The sequence below is a fragment of the Hibiscus syriacus genome, unplaced genomic scaffold (genome assembly GCF_006381635.1).
Source record: "Hibiscus syriacus cultivar Baekdansim isolate YM2019G1 unplaced genomic scaffold, ASM638163v2 tig00116996_pilon, whole genome shotgun sequence".
NCBI classification, from domain to species: Eukaryota; Viridiplantae; Streptophyta; class Magnoliopsida; order Malvales; family Malvaceae; genus Hibiscus; species Hibiscus syriacus.
In genome coordinates, this window is record NW_024063512.1 from 2,675,097 (window position 1) to 2,697,125 (window position 22,029).

Sequence of the window (22,029 nt, forward strand, 5' to 3'; positions counted from 1 at the left end):
GAAAGCACGAGGCCCTCACCAACAACCACAACCAACAACAAAAGATTCATCATATTAGGACTCTACTAAAAATAGAATTATTTTGGGTATTAAAAAGCTTGTATATCATTATTGTAAAGGACACGGTGAATACGAAATAAAGAGAGAAATATACGAGCAAATTATACGCATATTTGGAGCAAATCAAAGTATTATTTTTTTTAAATTTTTGAAGGAAACAAAAGGTAAATGACTCACCATTGTTGATTCTCGGCTTGCATGTAGGGGTTGGGCTAGTTTCCCCGTCGTTTTCATTCAAAAAAACCAAGAAAAGTTTTCAAAGTTTATTCTAGATCTACGTTGCCTCGGGAAGTTTTTAAGAAAACCAACTTTGTTTTCGGAAAAAGGGGAAAAGAACCTTTCGAAAGGTAAAATTTTTTTGTTTGGCCAACGCCGATGAACGGCGGGCGACGATGCGGTGGCCGCCAGATTCTTGAATTTTGGACCGATGCTTGGTCGTGTTCTTCACCAAGGGAAGAACAATGAGAGAAAGCTCTCAAAATAGGGGAGGGTTTGGCTTTAAAATGAGAAGAATGAAAAAATTTTAAAATATTTTTTGCTTAAATACTCGACCCACGGAGCCTCAACCGACCCGACCTGTACACGCATGACTCGCGTGTTTTCTAAAGAGAAAGGGGCTAATCCCTTTTTCGGTCCTTTTCTATTTTTAATGTCCAATTTAAATCCCTAAATCAACTTTAATACCTTAATTGCTTCGAAATTCATCTCCAAATTTATTTTTCTATTCAATTTGGTCCCCTCGCATTTTGATTTATTTATTTCCTTTTTATTTTTTTTATTTTTTTATATATTATATTCTTTTTATTCTCTTTAGTATTAATATTATATATATATATATATATATATACATATTTCTTTTTATTTCTTTCTTTTTACTATTTTACTATTTTTTATTATTATTATATTTTATTTTCATTATTTTATTTCTCCACTATTATTAGTATTTTTCCTAATATTTAATTATTTAGGATTATTATTATTATTATAAATATACATATATACTTTTAATTCTTTTTTTCGTCTATCATTATTGTATATATATATTTTTATTATTTTTATTTTGACAATTTTTATTACGTCATATTATATATATATATATATATGTATCTTTTTCCTTTTTTTACATTGTTCATTGTTCATTTTTAATTTTATTTTTAAATTTTCTTTATTTTTGGTTTTATCTTTGTTTCCTTTATGTTCATTTTGTTTTTTTTATTCTTGTTTATTTACTGATTGTATATAGATTGTTATTTTATTTATTTATTTATTTTTCCTTTTTTTTCTATTTTTTGTTTATTTTTATTCCTTCTTATTTTCTTTATCCTTTTCTCTTTTCATGATATTTTCTTTATTTCCTTTATTTTTTTCTATTTTAATTATTTTCATCTTTTCTCTAACATATTTCTTGACTTTCTAAGGGTACACATTTAAAAGAGGTAAGTAATTTGGATCATTTTTTTTACCTTTTTAATTAAACTTACAATTTTTTTAATTAAAGACAACTAGAAATTACGTAGTACCGAAAGGACAGTTCAAGGGTGCTAATCCTTCATTGACTGTAATCGAATCCCGAATCCGACACATCTTTGGGAAGGCGCAGATCAAGCAAGAAATAAGGTATCCGATCAACCCATTTGTTTTAAAATAAATAATCGGTGGCGACTCCAATTCGTTTAATTCAAGTCGAAGCCCAATTCCGGGCCCAACCGAAAGGCGGTTCCGACACCACCTTTGTTAGTTGATAATTAAACACAGGTTGGCTGCCAATGGAATTCATATCAACTACGTCTCCAACACTTTAGGGTTTTGTCTTGAGATTTTGGGTCGGTTAGGTCGCTGTGATAATAAATGGATCTATGAATTTTAATTTGGAACAAATTATTGCAATCGTTCCTATACCTCAGTGTTTGAGTGTCAGTCTTGCAAACTGAAGGACCGTAGTTCGATCATGCGTGGGGGCAATCGATTTGATCGTCCTTTTTTTCCAGGGTTATTATTTTGGGCCACATTCCAGGCCAACTTAAGAAGGGATCGTTTGTTGATTCTCTTTCTGGGTCCAACAAAAAATGATTGCCTCCCAACTATGGGTCAAGTTTGAGAGCTCATTGACTTCACCAAAATTATATTATTTAATAAGCTACTAATGCATAATTAATGTGTTGTCATGCGGCACCCATGCGTAAGTCACGTGTCTTGACAGAAGCACTAGCTACCCAAAGCCACCACATGATGTTTAAACAGTGTGACCGAGGAGGTTAGGTCAATGCATAATTCAAGGGTTTACAAAAGTGCACCACCTAAAACCTTTTGTGTTTGCCTTGTTAATTTACCATCGTTTTGTTTAGCGCACATGGGGAATCACCTTCTATGACTATGACTACTTCAAAGTCTTCGATTTTCATTTTTTTAGTCTGCCTAAATTAGGTATCGGGTCTTATCCCTTGGCATTTACTTTGAGATCTCATTTTCATCTATATTTACAGCTGAATTGGTAAGTCAGGTAGCAGCAGCATGCTTCCAACACGTAAGATAAGACCTCATTCGCGGCAAATACAAACACCCAATTGAACAATAATGTTGGTATTAATATACCTGAAAAGTTGTCTATATTTGTGTTCATAAATTTCCTTCTTTTTCAACCCATCATTTATTTATTTATTTGCGTAAAATATTTTTAAATTCTAAAAACTCATTCAAACAAGCTACTTTATTTTTCTCTTCATCATTCACCACCCACAGCGGCTTTCATTTTGTGAAGAATATACATAATGGGTCCCCAGGTTTAAGCTTTGGATGATTAGGACATAGATTTTTAACAAATATATGTAAATCAGTCAGCAATCAAAAAGGTGAGCATCCCACTATGCTAGCCGTAGTTTTACGGCCAAAAGGCGCTTTCCCTTGCGCTCCACTTGGATTTAGGGAAGGGAACTTTGGGGGATAGATTTCACAAATATCAAACAAAAAGTTCGGTACCAAACTAGCTAGTCTAGTTGGATAATAATTCAGCATAATAAATTGTATTCACCTAACCTCGCTTGCTTTTTTTTAATCTTTGGTCGTCGGATATTAATTTTGGTGTTGATCAACATCGTCGATATTTATTGATTTCTCTTTACTTTATTATCTTGTATCTTTGCTTCTCATTTGTTTCTACTAATTTGTCTTTTAAGGCACACTTTTCGTTACCTTTTTGACATGTTTTCGGTATTTTTTAGCAGTCGTTTAATTATTCTTTTTGTTTATTTTTCTCACGGTTAAATTTACCGTTGTTACGATTGTTTAAGATGGCGTTTATTTGTTATCTTATTAGTCTTCCTTTTTTAGGGTCCTCATATTAGATTTGGATACACATTTGCGTTCGTAAATTATTTTCTCAAGATGTTTGGCTTTAATTTATATTTTTCGATAGTCTTTAAGTATTTTAATTTATTGTCGTAGTTTGTTTATCGATGCAGTCAAATCTATTCATATTTATCTTTTGTTCGAGTTTTTCGTGATGTGTTTTTCATATTTTCCTTATATGGTTATTGTATGATTTTAAGCGGCTAGTTTCTCGTGTTAATGATTATAATAAAATATTTTAATTACATATTTCGTTTATAATTATAATTACAAACTTATATTATAATTTTAAATACTTTCTCTTTTTAATAAAAGCAACTGCTATGATTCTATAAATTTTTATTTGCAACGTCAAATAAATAAATAAAAAGTTATCGTAATTCGTAAAAGATCATATTAGTGTTACCCAAGCATGAAAATGATTTTGGGATAATTAATTTTACTTGAAAAATAAATTATAAGCTGAGAGATTCCCCCCCCCCTTCTGTTCATAAAGACGTGAGATTGTGATCATAAACTTCACAACGATTTTCAAAATGGGGGTTAAATTTAGGTAAAGTATTTAAATTGTGATTAATTTGTAAAAGTATTTTATATAGGGACCGACTACTTAAAATGTTAGAAGGTTCGATCATATTGATTTTATTAGAAATAAGATACTAATATCTTATCAAATAATATTTTCGAGTTGTTTTTGTAACTACTGTGATCATATATTTAAGGAATATAAATTAATTGATATGGTTTTCTTGGATAGAAGATTTATGGTAGAACGACTTTTATCTTAGTCGTTGGTGTAAAGTGATATGTCGGAACTCAATTATACTTAAATACATTCTCCACGAATCGTAAATTATTCTATCATTTATGTTCATTAAATAATTTAATTTATTTGTTTTAAATTTTCTTGGTCATTCTCTTTATTTTCATGTCACTTTTGAGAGTTTTAATGACTTTTTCTACTGTTACACTTTCGTATTTCTTTTTTTAGTGATATGTTCATTATTTTAGTGAATATAATTTCTCATAAATTAACTAATCGAAATTTTATCGTCTCATAAAGCATGAATCACTAGAGAATCTCTAATTCCATAAAAATGACCCTTCTGACCTTCTTATTTAAGAGCTTGATGTAACTCTCTTTCTCAATATTTAAAAAAGAATAAAATTATTAAATTTGTATATAAATTCTTTATCTGTATACTTGCTATTACTTTCTTGATAATTTTTGTAAAATGAATGTGAAATATTTTTATTTTAATAAATTAAATGTTTTTATTACATTTTATAAGAATACGTGTATGATAGAAAATTTGTACTTAATAATTTTCTTGTATATTATAGTTAAACTTCTAAAATTAATCAATTTGAAAAAACCACCTCTAAAACTAATAATCATAATAGTAAATATGTGTGAACGGGAGGGGCATATAAGTAAATGGAGCTAATACTTTAACGAAATTATAAACAGTAGCTTAACTCTGGTCTTTTCGTTAGTCCCATCGAAATCTTAGAAAATCAAGTGATTGCCGTGTTTGACCTCCTTTGCTTTATGTTTCATACAATATAAATTTTATAATAATAACTGTAAAAATTCACTTTAACATGTAAAATATATAATTATATAGATATGGGGAGCTTTTGCGTTAAAAAATCGTATGATTAGTTAAATAAGTGATCGGTTAAAATTTAGATCGGTTATGTTATATTATTTAATCAGAAATATTATCAAGTACAATAACATATTAGGTAGCGCTTATATAATGTAATAGGTAGCGCTTATATAATAAAATAGACATTTAGAGAGAAATATTATCAAGTACAATAACATATTAGGTAGCATTTATATAATGTAATAGGTAGCGTTTATATAATAAAATAGACATTTAACTGGAAATATTATCAAGTACAATAACATATTAGGTAGCGCTTATATAATGTAATAGGTAGCGCTTATATTGACATATTTTCTAACTAAACCGGTATATTTATACCGGTAATATTACAAATTTACCTATTACATTATAATTATCGGTTTCGATATTTTTTGGATCGATACAATTTTAAATGTATCGACACTTTATGCATGCACCTCGTTAGGCTTCATTCTGGAAAAAAGTATCGACACAAACTTAAAAAGTGTCGATACAATATTTAGACCTATTTTCTCATAAAATCGGTATATTTCTATCGGGTACATTTAAATTTACCTATCACATTGTAATTTTCGTTTTCGATGTTTGTGGGATCGATACTTTTAATAAATGTATCGAAACTTTATGCGTGCACCTCGTTTGACATTCATTATAGACAAAAAGTATCGACACAAATTTAAATGGTGTCAAAACTTTATGCTGACCTATTTCCTTATAAAACCGGTATATTTATACCAGTTACATTGTAAATTTACCTATTACATTATAATTATTGGTTTTGATGTTATTGATATCGATACTTTTAATAAATGTATCAACACTTTATATTCTGGACAATAAGTGTCGACACAAATTAAAAAAGTGTCGATACATTATGTTGACATGTTTTCTAATTAATCGGTATATTTATAATGGTTACACTGTTAATTTACCTATTACATTATAATTATTGGTTTCGATGTTTTTGGGGTCGATAATTTTAGAAAATGTATCGACACCTATTTAGCTAGTTATTGTACATACCTAAATATGTCATGCGAATTTAATGTTGTATCCACCCTTCAACTACCACTACCAATACCACATCTTATTGAAAGCACGACTGAAACATGTTCAATGAACATTTACTTACATCTCCATCAACTCTGGCACCACTGAACTTGCACAACAAAATTTTTGCCATGGATCATACTGATGCAAACAATGTTAAGCCAACCGAGGAATGCCATGAAGTACATAATGTTGATGAATCTGACAGATTGGTAGGTCAGCTCTTCTATTCACGTGATCAAGCTTGGTACTTTTACAAGGGATTCGCACGGGAACATGGGTTTAGTGCATGTAAGGGAACAACACGGCTTGACGTGGAAGGGAATGTGAAGACACAAGAATTTTGTTATTCCAAATAAAAGTCAATATTGTTGATCGTCAATGTGCTCATAGGCCAGTTACAAGAACAGGATGCAAGGCTAGAGTCGTAGTTACAGTAACAAATACAAACGATCAGTGGGTTATAAGTAAGTCTTATCAAAAACATAATCATGCATTGTGCACACCTGCTATGACACCATTTATGTGTTCTAATAGAGTTGTAAGTAAGGCTGATATCGATGAGGCAACAGTATTGAAAGAGGTCGGTGTTGGAACGTCACAAGTAATGAACTATTTAACGCAGCAAGCATGGGCTATCATAATGTTGATTTACACATAAAGACATTTACAATGCACTTCAAATAGGTAAAGCAAAGGAAATCATCGATGGGGATGTGAATGCGCTTATTGCTTACTTTGATTATAAGAAACATGATGATCCCGGGTTTTTATGATATACTCGGTAGATGAATCAGGGGCATTACATAATCTTATTTGGTCGGATTCTACATCGAGATCAGATTACACATGTTTCGGTGATGTAATTACGTTCGACACAACGTACAAAGATAATTTGTATGGTCGACCAATTATGCCTATTGTCGGTATCAATCATCACCATAACACAATTGTGTTTGCTACTGCAATAATCACTGACGAGACGTCCCAATATTTCGAGTGGGTGCTATAGAATTTTTTAAAAGCCATGATGAATAAATCACCTATTTTAATTGTCACCGATGGAGATAGGGCAATACAGAGGGCTATCAAATCTGTTATCCCTTATGCTAAGCACAGATTATGTTCTTGGCATCTTTCTCGTAATACACAAGCTAACATTGGTGACCCAAAATTTACAACAATATTCTCAAAATGCATGGCTTCTTAGTGGACAACCGAGGAATTTGATATTCAATGGTGTTCGGTTGTTTCAGAATTCAACGTCGAAAAACATCCATGGGTGATTGAGAAAGGAAATACTCGACACTTATGGGCACAAGCATATCTAACCGGTCATTTCTTTGCCAATATTCGCTCAACACAAAGGTGCGAGTCTATGAATGCTTCACTCGCGATTGCATTGAAACACAAGAAGACATATTTAGATGTTGTTCGTGCAGTTGAAGATGAGATTAGTAGAATGCGTATGAACGAGTTGAAAGCGGATTACTTAAGTTCCACACGAAGCCCTTCCAGATCACAAAACTGGTCGACCTTGAAAGCCATGCTATTGAGATTTTTACCCGTGAATCTTTTCGTGCGTTCCAAGATGAACTTCAATGGGAGACATTGTACCGGATTCAGGAAGAGATTCGGTCCTTATCAGATGAATGTCAACATTATATTTTGACAAAGTACAAAGAAAAAATATGACATTTGAAATTAGTTTTGATTCTTGTACGGAAACCTTAAATTGCTCCTCCAAAAAATTCGAGACCATTGGACTTCCGTGTCGCCATCAACTTCACATTTTGAAGCACTTGGATTACATATATTTGCCCGGGACTTTGATTCAAAGTAGGTGGACTAAGGATGCGAATGCTTCTGCACCCAGTTTTGTTGACTTGAATGTGCCTCCAGAAGTGGTGCAAATGGCAAGGTTCGCTGCTCTACGTTCAACGTCGAGTAGGTTTTGCTACATTGCATCAAAGACATACGCGTCTTTCAAAACAGCAAGCGATGAGATGAAAAGACTAACATAAGAATTTAAAAACTCGTTTGGTTTCAATGATTCAGTCAACCAGAGCAGTGTAGTAAACAACGTTTGTGACCCTCAACGAAAATAAAGCAAGCGAAAAGAAGTACCGAAAAACAAGGTCGAGAAGAAAATTAGGCGATGTAGGTACTGCAACGGTGAGGGACATAACAAACTAACATGTCCTCAAGTCAAGCTCAATTTGAATACAAGTACACAGCCTACATCAAATGATTTTTTCGAAGACGGAATGGAATGGCCATTCACTCCCGCACGTGATGACAACGATTTCCATATATCGTAAGTTTCAACATGACTCCTACTGTGCATAAGAAACATGTACAACAACCTATTGTTAACTTTTTCATCTCATACATAATTACATATAATTATTGAAGTATTGTTGTATTCAGTTGTTGAAGAATTGTTCTTAATTTTATATAAAGATAGTTGTTATGATATACGTTCACATTTCGGGACCAATTAGTTAGATGCATGCAGTAACCTATATCCTTGAGGCAGAGCACAAGAAATCTGGCACTTAAAGATTTACCAAGAGCGGTAGCTTTTGCTCTGCAAGAAGACTGAATGTAACACCCCCAACCTGTATCCGACCCATATACAAGTATGAGGTGTCATATTGACTTTTCAAACTTTGACTCTTGAAAAAATTCAAAGAAAATTTAAACATTTCATTAAAGTAAAAGCGGTTTAGTTACATAAATTGACCACAATACCCAAAATCAATCAGAGCATATTTAATTCAACCAATTAGTACATGCCAATTATACTCAAAATAACCAAAAACATTAAAATCCTCTATTTTCTGATCTGAAATTTTTGTAAGGGAGGTGCTGACCTGTCTTACTCTTCCTCTCTTCTCTTCTTGCTTCTGTACCCTACGTGTGAAACAATCACACGCTAAGTCAAAGACTTAGTGAGGCATAAAAACTTATAATGCACTTTATAACATATATCAATACATGCATGTTCTGTTCTATCATGTTATACCAAATTACATGATTTCCTCGTATCATATAAAATCATATCAGATTAATTACAGTAAATACATACATACACATAACTCATCATTAACAGTGTATCATGTAATCACATACTTTTATGCTTAACCTTTTCAATCAAACACTATACACACACAACATCATATCATTTCTATAACATTTATCATATCACTAACATATATTTGTTTATATCTCTTGATTAGCCCATGTACATATGTGAGAACTATAGATATGTGAGTTTATGGAGGTTGTGCACTAATGCTGTCACCATAGCTCATATTAATGCACCGAAGTGCCACATAGAATTGCACCGTAGTGTCGCGTAGAATTTCACCGTAGTGCCATATAATAATGTCCATAAGGACCATATATCATTCCTCAAGAATCATATACATATACTAGGGATCAAGTATGTGTCTTACCAGACTTCACACATGTTCCAAAGAATATATATATGTCCCGAAGGACCACATATCATTCCTTAAGAATAATATACATATACTAGGGATCAAGTATGTGTCTCACCAGACTTCACACATGTTCCAAAGAATACATATATGTCTCGAAGGACCACATAGACCCTCGACTCTTGGCATGCCAACTATACCCCTAGCTCTCATGACACATAACATGGGCATTGTCATTTATATCATTTCATATTCACACATGCATATTAATTATCTTTTATCACATGTCTGATCTCTTATAATCATGTAATCACATATCTCATGTCATTTCTTGTAAAATCACGTATATCATGTAATACATATAACTTATACACTTTCTTATATGTTCACATGGTTCACATCACATGAATCATATCTTTTCATATAGTTTATGCTTTATTCTCTTATATTCCCATACATGTAATACATATCAAGCATGGTTACACAACTCCTTTCGATATAACTTGCATGTACCTATATTCTTTTTCATATACTCACATAGTCATATAGTATAATATTTCATATAACCTCATTAAACAACTCACATGGATACATACTCAAATACTCATAGTTACATATCACTTAAATTATTTATATTTACCTAATCCATGGTCATATAGCTTTTATCACCAAGTCACTTATCTAATCTCTTATTCTCATATGTTCATATTTATCATATAACACATAAGTTTTATTGCATATTTATATCTCATTCCTACATCACTAATTCATAATATAATTTACATCATATCATCTACCTTATTATGTATTTCTTAGTATACACTTACATTACCTAACCTACATTATACTTATAAACCTGAATATATTACTTCTATTATTTCTTTTATGTACAATTTAATCTATTTACTTAATTCAATTCCGTACAACTCCTATAATCATTTCATATCACTCCATAGCTTCTATTATACAACTAATGTATCATAATTTTATTTAGGCATATGAATCTTTCTCCTCTATCTTATCTTATATGCTCATAGTATCACTGAAGTTCAAGTCTCCTAGTTAATATATTATTTATGTAACCTTTGCTTACTTAGTTCATATCCTTTCTCATAAACTCACTTTTACCATATTCTCATACTAATACTTAAATTATCTCATAACATGTATTCACGTAGTAATATTTCATTTATATATATGTATATATCAAAGATCTTATCACATAACTTATCTTTTATATTCATATAATTTATTATCATATCATATGGTTTATATCATCATAACATATCACATATTCACATCAACCATATAATACATATATACAATAACATGTCAACACATATAAATTATACACATATATACTTCTATTTATGAGTTCATGCATTTTACTATAGAAATAGACTTGTCGTAAGTCTTATTTCCATTTAACATCATATAATACTAATATGCACTCACCTGGCCTCACTTGTCCATTCCAATCTCTTATCTTCCCTTTTTATCGATATTACTTGTCAATGATTCCGGAACTCGTTTAGGCTCTGAATCTACATAATTATACATTTTAAAACAATTATTAGATACCTACACCTTGTAATTTGATACTAGCAACTTAAACGAACTTATTAAACCAATATTTACAATTTTCCTTTAGGGGGAATCGGTTCCCTCCTGTGGGGGTATCGGTTCCCCCCTTGACATTCTGTAAATTATGGTTCGCTTGAGGGGGTATCGGTTCCCCTTGAATGGGTACCGTTTCCCCTTGCCCAGAAATCACATTTTTGAGCTCGAAATTCACTTCATTTCAGCTTAAACCTTCATATTTTACTTCCTTTAATATTCCTAACTTCCATACACATATTTAAACTCATTTCTATTCCATAATCACTTCTTTAAACCCAAAATTTCATCATTTACATGGCATTCAAGAATCACACTAAATTTTCAATGTGTTCTAATTCCAATTCTAACACTTCATACTTCTTAATTAGATTGATGACAAGTCAAATTCATCCATAAAACTTCAACAACCATACCATATCAAAATTTCATCTTAAAACTCATATTACAAATTCCTTCTTAATTCCTTTATCTTATTGTTTAAATCCCATATAAGCTTTCCTTAAGCTTATTTAATACCCAAAGAATCAAAACTAAGCTTAAAACTCAAGAATTAACCAACTGAAATTAAACTTACATTAGCCATGGAGCTTACGGGAAGAGAGGAGGAAGGAGATAACCCAGTTCCATATCTTTCTTTTCTTCTCACCCTTTCCACGTTTTTATCACCTTAAAAGAAAGATAAAAATCTTTCTGGTCAAATGACCATTTTACCCTTAATTTCCTTTAATAATTACTAAATAACCTTCATCATATATTTCCAATAATCATTAAATTATTTCATTCTTCTATGTTAGTCACCAAATTCTGAAACTTTTCAATTTAGTCACTAACCCGGTATTGCGGATGTTACACTGAACCTAGAATCAACTTTGGAATTATGCCTATCATGTTGAAGAGAACATGCTGAATAATAGGATTTTCACACAACTGCAAGCATTTTAAACGCTAAACCCAACTCCTCACAACTGCAAGCATTTTAAACTGCATGCATTTTAAATGGTAAATGCCAAACCGGTTATTTCTGGACAAACAGTATTGACACAAATTCTATAAGTGTCGATACATTATGTAGACCTATTCTCTCATAAAACCGATATAGTTATACCGGTTACATTGTAAATTTACCTATTACATTATAATTATGGGTTTCGATGTTTCTGGGATCGATACTTTTTATAAATATATAGACACTTTATACATTCACCATTTTGGGCATTCATTCTGGATAAAAAGTATCGACACAAATCTAAAAAGTGTCGATACATTATGTAGACATATTCTCACATAAAACCGGTATATTTATACCAGTTATATCACAAAATTACCTATTACATTATAATTATGGGTTTCGATGTTTTTGGGATCAATATTTTTATAAATGTATCGACACATCTGATTACCTATTTTTTGGAAATATTACGTTTGGGAACCATACTAGACAAAATGTTGGAAACAAATCTTTGTGTTTATTAATTTTGTCATTAAAAAAATTCTATTTTTACCACCTACATTGTAAATTTAGTTTTTACTTGAAAGTTATTGAATTTTGTAGTTATTGTATATACCCTCAATATAGAATGACCATTCAGTGCCGCACATGATGACAATTATGATGACATTTGGAATAATGCAGACAACGATCTCCATATATCGTAAGTATCAACATGACTCTTACTATGTATAAAAAACATGTACAACAACCTACTGCTAACTTTTCTCATCTCATACATAATTACATTCACATACAAAATTATAAATCGTATACAAAATTATAAATCTTATACAAAATTAACCCTACATTTACATCATCGATTCCTTTTGTTATTCTTGTGTCTCATGGCAACTTTTGTGATCTTCTCTCTTATTTGATTTTGATTGTGGCTTACGAGATCATTTAATATTCATGATCGATCCCACTGTCCAACAACCTATATTCAAATTATCAGTACGTTAAGTATTGTAACCCACAACATTCAATCTACGACTTTTAACAATTTAACCGCAAACAAATTTTTAATTCCACTTACAAAATCACCAGTTGCCCCTGTAGAACCGATCGATTCCATCCGCATCATCACATACATGCCACAATCATATCTGTTACAAAATTAGAATACCACACATGTCAATTATGAAACCTGCATAAATTAAGCTTTCTATTTATGATAACATCTCATACCCATTCATTTGCACATTCATCTTATGCTCCACAAATTTGAAAATTTTCAAGGGGAACTTTCCTAGGATCCACATGCTTCTACCAAATTGTGTTTCTTATTATAACTATCTAATATTTTCATCTGTATTAAAAAAATATGAAGTTATGATCCAAACAAATTATGCATTATAATTTACATAATTTTCTTTCATAGATACCAATCTCTTAGCATTATTCACTCTCTGTTTAGCTACTTCAGATGTAAATAAACTATCATATATTGTTGAAACACGATCTACCATATCCAACACCAACATATACCAATGTGAATTATGGTAGTTTATTGTGATCATGATCTGCAACAAATTTCACACCCAGTTTGACAAAAATCAACATTCTATATCCGAAAACATCATTTGCAATTCGCATAGTGTCTTACCTTCTCACAGTCGGTGAATTTCACATAATTACCCAATATGGGACCCCAAAAGGTAGCAATACCCTCAACACTTACTTTGATGTTGGCATTCAACGCCTGTTGCTGTAATTACACGACAATCATTATTAATTTATCATCTATAACACTACTATTCAACATTTATTAATTTAACTTACCGCTAAGTGGTATGGAAGGTAGCCAATCATCCGGAGTAACTTTTTCAAATCGTAGCATACTGTCCAGGCGAGAAAATCAATAACCTAACAAAATTAATTACACAATCAGAATATATTCAATAGATTTTAACATTTTGTACTTTCTACTTACCACACCGCCAACCCATTCCGTAGGCTTCAACGTTGCAGCGTCAGATACTTTAGTGAATTGATTTCCCATTGAGATTACAGAATATCTGTATGAATCATTAGGATTAATATCTTATCATGAAATATTTAAATATTACTCACAAAGCAATATATTTCACTTACCCTGATTCTAACCCACTATTCCATAAATAATCACAAATTGCAGCTTCGAGGTCATCAATTCCGCTTGGAATATCCGTTTTTTCAACTTACAATTTTGCATACAGTTTTTTGTCACAATAACATGATAAAGTTCAAATTAAGTTTTCTTTTATTCAACTTACCTTCTGCTTATTCTTCTGGGGTGCAGGACATTCCAAACCCAAATATGCATTTATAACACTCTCCAGTGTATAGATCACATCGACATCCTTCCTCCATCTTTTCTTCTTTATATTTTTTCAGTTCATCATATTTTTGCTCTACATAGCACTTCATCTCTTTTATTTCACCCTTCAATTTTCCCCCTTCATTCAAGTATTCATCAACCACCCCCTTCACCCCCGTAAGTTCACTCCTCAATTCCATAACCTCCTTCACCACTCCATCAATTTTTTCACCCGTCACCATCTTAAGTTCACCCCTCAACACCTCAACTTCTTTCATCACTCCATCTATTTTTCCTTCCACTTCCCCCTTATGCCTCTCAAGTGTCTCTTTGACTCTCTCAAGTATCTCTTCGACTCTTGATTGTCTTTGCATGATATCAAATTGGATTTTTTTGATATTAGCCAATTCAGACATCAAAATATCGAATTTACTCTATTTTCCCTCACTGTCATCCCCCTTACCGTCATCCCCCAATACAATCATCTCTTCTTCCTTCTCCTCTGCCTCCTCTATCTCCTTGCCAATAACCTTCAAAATTAAATTACAATATTAAGGCATTGATTATATTCTTAATATTATTTAATTACATTTATTACCCTTTCTTGCTTCCTCGGTCTATCAAACTTCAACTTCGCCATCACTCTAACCACCTCTTCCTTCCCCCATACACGGATGTGTGTCACTCCGGTTCTTTCATAAGCTGTCACTGCCTCACAGCCCGACCAAAAATTGAACAGTGCAACCTGCATTTATAATAAAATTTATAATTTTATATAATAACTACACTATCATTTTATATATAAAAAAAATGTTCTTCAACTCGTTTACTACTAAGATTGATATGCAACCTTTGAGGTATCTCTGGCTGCCCTTTTTAAATGTGATTATTGATTCAATCAATCTCGAATGGACATATTCAGCCAATTGAATTCACCCTTCAAGCCTTCATCGCAAATGAGCTTCATATAGTCCTTGTTCTTTGATATATCACCCGTTGGACAAAGAAAGATCCCGACAAGGTACAATAGAACTCGAGCCTTCAGCTCATCCCCCCGTAAGATTCACTTTTGACTTCTTCTTCAAGTTCAACATATTTCACCTTCTACTTCAAACCATATTTGGAGGCAAGTGCTTTCAAGTTCTTACTCTTAGAGACTTTTACAATACTTTTGCCTTCATTTCCTACCCCTAAGACGACTGCAGCACATGAGATCCCCAGAGGAAATGAAAAATCACCATATTTAGCAATACATTGTTCGACATCAAATTGCTCCATCAAGGATCGACACAATTCCCTCTAAATAGGTCGATCCCTTACTCCTACCAACGATCCAAACCCCATTTCTCCCAGCACATTCAACTGGCCCTTCTCCTTAAGGTGTTTAATTAATGAATTCACCCTTTTAATGCTACACCTTGTCAACACTTCCTACATTTTTTAACAATATATAATGTTATAGTTCTTATATATTTTGTATCAACGTATTTACAAGTTTAATGAATACCTTCTTTTCATGTGCTTTCCTCCATTCTTTGTATTATTCACTATCCATCTTTGACTGTGCGATGTAAGGTTCCTTATCAGCATCACTCATCGAATTCCATTTCTCCAACACATCATTTCTCACCTAATATTAAGCATAAACGTTTCTTAAACAATATATTAACGCTAAATAATACTCAATGTCAATTTCAATTTACATACCGAACCGATGTGTTCGCCACCTTCATTCATCCTTTGGCATTCGGTCATACTGTCAACATTTAAAATTTGTAATCAATTTAAAGTTCTTAAATACTTTAATCCAATTACCATTTCAATATTAATAACAAAAAGACATTGATACTTACTAGAAGTACATATATTCACCCTTTGATTGCTTTTGAATCTCGGCCTCAATTTCAACGTCATCTTCACCACCAACAATTCCAAGATGCTTTGACTTCATTTTTCCTTCATATATCAGTTTACGCAAATCAAATCAAATACTGGTTACACACACTTTATTCAATATACAAATATCAATAACTACTCTTGTAGTAAAACAGTTTCCTTCAAAAGAATTTGAATGGCCATTACAACAAGTGTCGGCACATTTATACAACCTACAATATCATTTTCTACCTATAATATTATAAACAGGTATCCATATTTATTTTCTACCTATAATAATATATAATCGGTCCCATATCTTTCTTGGATTCGATTCAAAATCCCAAAACCAAACCCAAAAACTCTAATCCCTATTTCCTTCAAACGAATGGGAACACTCAATACTACAAGTATCGGCAAATTTATACAACTTATAATATCATTTTCTACCTATAATATTTAATAAAAGTATCGATATTTATATTTTACCCAGAATATCACTTTCTACCTATAATCGGTCTCAAATGCTTCTTCACTCCAAAACCCCAAACACACATAAAAGCCCTATTTCCGATTACTGTAATAATAAAAAACTAGGGTTTTGACAACGTATTTTTCGATTCGACTGCAACAACAAACAAACAAACTTCGCTTTAGAAATGCCTTCTGAAATGCAGCAAATTTTACGCTTCGATTTCAAAAACTCGTCCGTTCTATCTATTTTTCATAGGATATTTAACTATGCCTTTTATATTTTCACCGGATATGTTATTTATATTTAATCGATACAACTAACAAAGTGTCGATACTTTTATGTCAGGTGTCGATACTTTCGATAGTATAATTACCTATTTCTTTGAAAGTATCGATAATTTATTACGCGTATTTATTAAAGTATCGACACTTTCAATATATCCGGTAGCGTTTTACCGATTTTTTGATTTCGAGACCGGTTTTGTCATATTTTTACATGTTATATCGTTATGGATCGATACATTTTTATAAAGTATCAACACTTTATAGGAGCTAAAATTGATTCTCTTTTAAATTTACAAAGTGTTGATACTTATATTAAAGTATCGACACTTTCAATATATCCGGTCGCTCTATACCAGTTTTGTCCTTTAGAGACCAGTTTTGTCATATTTTTACCTGTTATATCGTTGTAGATCGATACATTGTTATAAAATATCCACACTTTATAGGCGCTAAAACTGTTTCTCTTTTAAATTCACAAAGTGTCGATACTTATATTAAAGTATTGACACTTTCAATATATCCGGTCGCTCTATACCAGTTTTATCCTTTAGAGACCGGTTTTGTCATAGTTTTACATGTTTTATCGTTGTTGATCGATACATTGTTATAAAGTATCAACACTTTATAAGCGCTAAAAATGTTTCTCTTTTAAATTACAAAGTGTCGATACTTATAGGGGTGTTCATTCGGTTAATTCGGTGGCCGAACCGACCGAACTACCATTTTCAAATTAACCGTCTTTAACCGTTAACCGAACCGAACTTTTTTTCGAAAATATTAACCGAACCGAATAAATTTCGGTTAATTCGGTTAATTTTCGAATTAACCGAATTTTTTTAGAATTTTAGAATTTAATATTTTTTTAATTAAAAAAATAATTTACAATTAATTTAAATAATATCTAATTATAAATAATATCTAATTAATTTGATTCAAATATTTTGCATTTAGTTTTGATATTATTTTAATTAATTAATATTGATTTGGGTTTTAAATGGATTTTAAATGGATTGTGCCTCTTAATATAATTATATTTAAAGGTTATTTCGATTAATTCGGTTAATTAATCGATTTCGAACCGAATTAACCGTTAACCGAATTTTAAAAAAATCCTTAACCATTCCCCGACCGAATTAATCAAACTAATTCGGTTCGGTCGGTTAATTCGGTTAAAACCGAATTTTGAACACCCCTAGTTACTTATATTAAAGTATTAACACTTTCAATATATCCAGTAGCGCTTTACCAGTTTTGTCATATTTTTACCTGTTATATTGATATGGATCGATATATTTTTATAAAGTATCGACATAAACCGACAAACTAAGTTTGCCAGTTGCCAAATTTTTTAATATTTTTTCATGATTTAGACCTACTATATTATTATTACTCAACATTTCCAGTAGCACTAAACCAAATTTATTACATATCTTTTAATATATCCGATAATACCGTATATTAACATACCTTTCTTGAGACAATCCCTATATATGAAAGTGAGATTTAGATTTAAAAATTCAAAGATTTGATTTTCTTTTTCCTTTTTCATATTTTATTCCACCTCGGAATCTTCTTCTATAAATCATAGTTTCCTTCTCTCCATTCACTTTCTCTCTCCATTTTTTTCTCGAGAAAATTTGACAATTCCGAGTGGAAATGAGAGGCGCAAATGGAGAATCTAGAGCTATGAATAACCCTTTGGAGACTATACATGCTGCTGCTAACGTGATCGCTTCAGCAGAGAATCGTGTTCCACAATCCACTAGTCAGGTAAAATTTCTATTTTCGTTTTCTATGTATTTATAAGTACTATTGTTTTCATTGAATTTAATTCTACTTGGTTGTGTTCCAGAAGTGTTTTTAAGCTTCTTTGATATTCATTTCGTGATTAGTTTTTGCATTATTTGATTTTTTCCCTTCTTTTGTTTTCTATGGTATTATAGGGTGATTTAGTGAATTCATATATTTATTCTTAGTTTAGGCTTTTTTTTTTGGGCAAATAGTGAGTTAAATCATTGTGAGTTTAGGCTTATATTTATTGAAGGTTGACTTGTTCCAGAATCAAGACTCTTTCACTGTTGCTTGTGGTTTGATATTGTTAGATTTAGAAGTTCAGGTTTTGCTCTTGTAATTTTTTTTTACTTCAAGTTCAAAACATACTGGTTTTTTACTTTTGGAACTTGACAGATGAAACAGTTCTTATTACTTATTACTAGTATATATGGGATAATAATTTTTGGTTCCTTATTTACCCTGAAAACACCTTGCGCTTAGATGATCTTCCTCATTTCTTATTTCTGGTTTTACTTTCATTCAGCGAAGTTCCTAGATCACAAGTAAAGAAACAAAAGAAGAGTAAAAGCAGAGTTGATATTCTAAAATTTGGAACTTAAATATAGCTGTTAATGGCACTAGGTCATCTTTGAATTTGTTTGTATCATGCTCTTTATGGCCATGATATGAGTATAGCTAATTAGAAGGTTTCAAATTCTTCTGGATTTTGGAATATTAGAAACTTCTGTAAATCTTAAGATCATGAGGACATCCAATTTCAAGGTGGATAGCAAGTGGTCCTGAATAGTAGAAATTGCTTTGTTCTGTCTGTAGTACGATTTCCTTGTATTGGAGATCTAGTTGAAGAATAGTTATATACGATCACTGAGGAAAAGGTTCGAAAATACTTAAACAAGGGATGGGAAGTGCGTCTGCTCCTTGACCTTAACCTAAACTTAGTAATTGAAAGGGTGGGTTTCAATGGGTTATCTTCTAGGTTAAAAGCTCTGCAATGGAAAAAGAAGCCACGTGCTCATACTCTTTCTGACAGAGTTGAAAATAATTTATAGCATGATCTCCAATAACCTTTGAGCATATATACTTTAGTATGTTTCATTACTTGATTCACTTTGGTAAAGTTCAATGAGGATTGGTTCTATTATTGCTGTAATATGCCTTTACGTCTTTTATAACAAAAGTTTTCATTAGTTGTACCTGACATTTATCTGATTTATTCTAGCTGCCTAAGAATCTGGTGTGATTTCCCGTATTAATGCATTGTATCATAACGTTCAGAAGAAAAGATGGGGTGGTTTCTGGAGCAATTATTGGTGCTTTGGATCATACAAACAAAAAAAGCGTATTGGACCCACTGTTCTTGTTTCTGAGACGAGTGCTTCTCGTGCTAATGTGCCTGCTGCTGAGATTCCAACCCAAGCACCTGCCATGACACTTCCCTTTGTTGCACCACCCTCCTCTCCTGCGTCTTTCCTTCCATCTGAACCCCCCTCTGCTACTCAGTCTCCTGCTGGTTTAGTGTCTCTCACCTCTATTTCTGCTAGTATGTACTCTCCAGGCCCTGCTTCTATATTTGCAATTGGCCCTTATGCTCATGAAACCCAGTTAGTTTCGCCACCTGTTTTCTCGACCTTCACCACTGAACCATCAACTGCTCCCTTCACTCCTCCCCCTGAATTGGTGCACTTGACTACGCCGTCTTCACCTGAGGTGCCATTTGCTCAGTTCCTTGGCCCGAACTTCCAGTTTGGAGAGGGTGGACAGAGATTCCCCATATTCCACTATGAATTTCAGTCTTATCAGCTTCAACCTGGGAGTCCAGTTGGCCAACTGGTCTCACCAAGCTCAGGAATCTCAGGTTCTGGCAGATCATCTCCTTTCCCTGATGGTGATTTTGCTGCTGCATTACGCTTTCCCGAGTTGCGAATGGGTGACCCTCCCAAGCTCTTCAACATTGATAAGCTTTCCAACCGTGAATGGGGATCATGTCATGGTTCTGGGACTTTAACCCCATATGCTACAACATCCACACCTCGCAATGGTTTTCTTATGGATCACCAGATCTCAGAAGCTTTTTCACATCCGCATTTGGATAAACAAACCCCAACTGATCAGGTTGCACTTAATCATAGAGTTTCATTTGAGTTGACTAATGAAGAAGTTACAATATGTGTGGAAACAGAGGCAGCAACACCATCTGAAGCTGTGCCAGAATCTCTACAGAATGAAGCTAAAAGAGAAAGAGAAGAGAACACAACTAAGGCGGTGGATGATCATCAATGTCGTGTTGGTGAAACATCCAATGAAAGACCAGAGAAAACTCCAGCCGATGGGGAAGGCACGGCACAACACCTTGAGAATCAATGCGTAACACTTGGGCCAGCTAAAGAATTCAATTTTGACAACGTTGATGGAGTTGATGCCCATAAGCCTATCGTCAGTTCCGATTGGTGGGCGAATGAGAAGGTAGCTGGAAAGGACAAGAGTGTAGCCAGCAATTGGTCTTTCTTCCCCATGATGCAGCCAGGAGTAAGCTAACCGGTATACATTTTAGTAGATGCCTTGCGATTTTCACGTCATTTTAGGAAAGTAGATGCAGTGTAGGCGAACCAAACAATTTGGTAACAGCAACAGGGCACAATTAATCAGCCATATCACAGATAATTTTAGGCTTTAGCGTTAAACTCAGACGGTATATTGCATGAAGAACGTACTTGGGTCCTTCCTGACTATAAGAAACAGGGTCTCATAGGCATAATTTTTTTGTTTAATATATGTAGTATACATCTCTAATATAGGCAGATAGATATAATCATATCAAAGCAGTTTTTTTCTCTTATTGGTGCCCTCATGTAAAATATGGATGACGATAATAATAGCATTGCAGTCAAAAGGGAAATATTTATATGATGGTGGATGTATCTGCAAATGGATTGAATTATATTCGCTGTTATATTAAATATAACACTTATAAAGTATATTATATAATAAGTTAATTCAGGTTGAATTGGATCACATGTATACACACGATATAGAATCTAGATTAAAAGTACGGAGAGTGAAAATATCGTTCAAAAGCAATCATAACAATTATTTTAAAAATACATCATTAATGCAACAAAATATTTCTTCTGCACG

The 22,029-nt window shown here is 32.5% G+C and overlaps 1 protein-coding gene across 2 annotated transcripts; it reads left to right on the forward strand.

Annotated features, from left to right (window-relative positions):
* Positions 1-18,724: 18,724 nt before the first annotated feature.
* On the forward strand, positions 18,725-21,812 carry LOC120193494. Of its 2 annotated transcripts, XM_039195978.1 has the most exons (3): positions 18,725-18,870; positions 20,170-21,455; positions 21,513-21,812. In XM_039195978.1, the coding sequence occupies exons 1-2, from the start codon at positions 18,757-18,759 to the stop codon at positions 21,427-21,429; spliced, it is 1,374 nt and encodes a 457-aa protein (XP_039051909.1). In that variant the 5' UTR covers positions 18,725-18,756; the 3' UTR covers positions 21,430-21,455; positions 21,513-21,812. The 2 variants fall into 2 exon arrangements, with proteins under 2 accessions (XP_039051909.1, XP_039051908.1); XM_039195977.1 differs by having other exon boundaries at positions 20,170-21,812.
* The last annotated feature ends 217 nt before the right edge of the window (positions 21,813-22,029 follow it).

Coding starts and splice junctions, on each gene's coding strand:
- LOC120193494 (XM_039195977.1), top strand. CDS start 18,757: ATGAGAGGCGCAAATGGAGAATCTAGAGCTATGAATAACCCTTTGGAG. Junction 18,871..20,169: donor TTCCACAATCCACTAGTCAG/GTAAAATTTCTA, acceptor CATAACGTTCAG/AAGAAAAGATGGGGTGGTTT.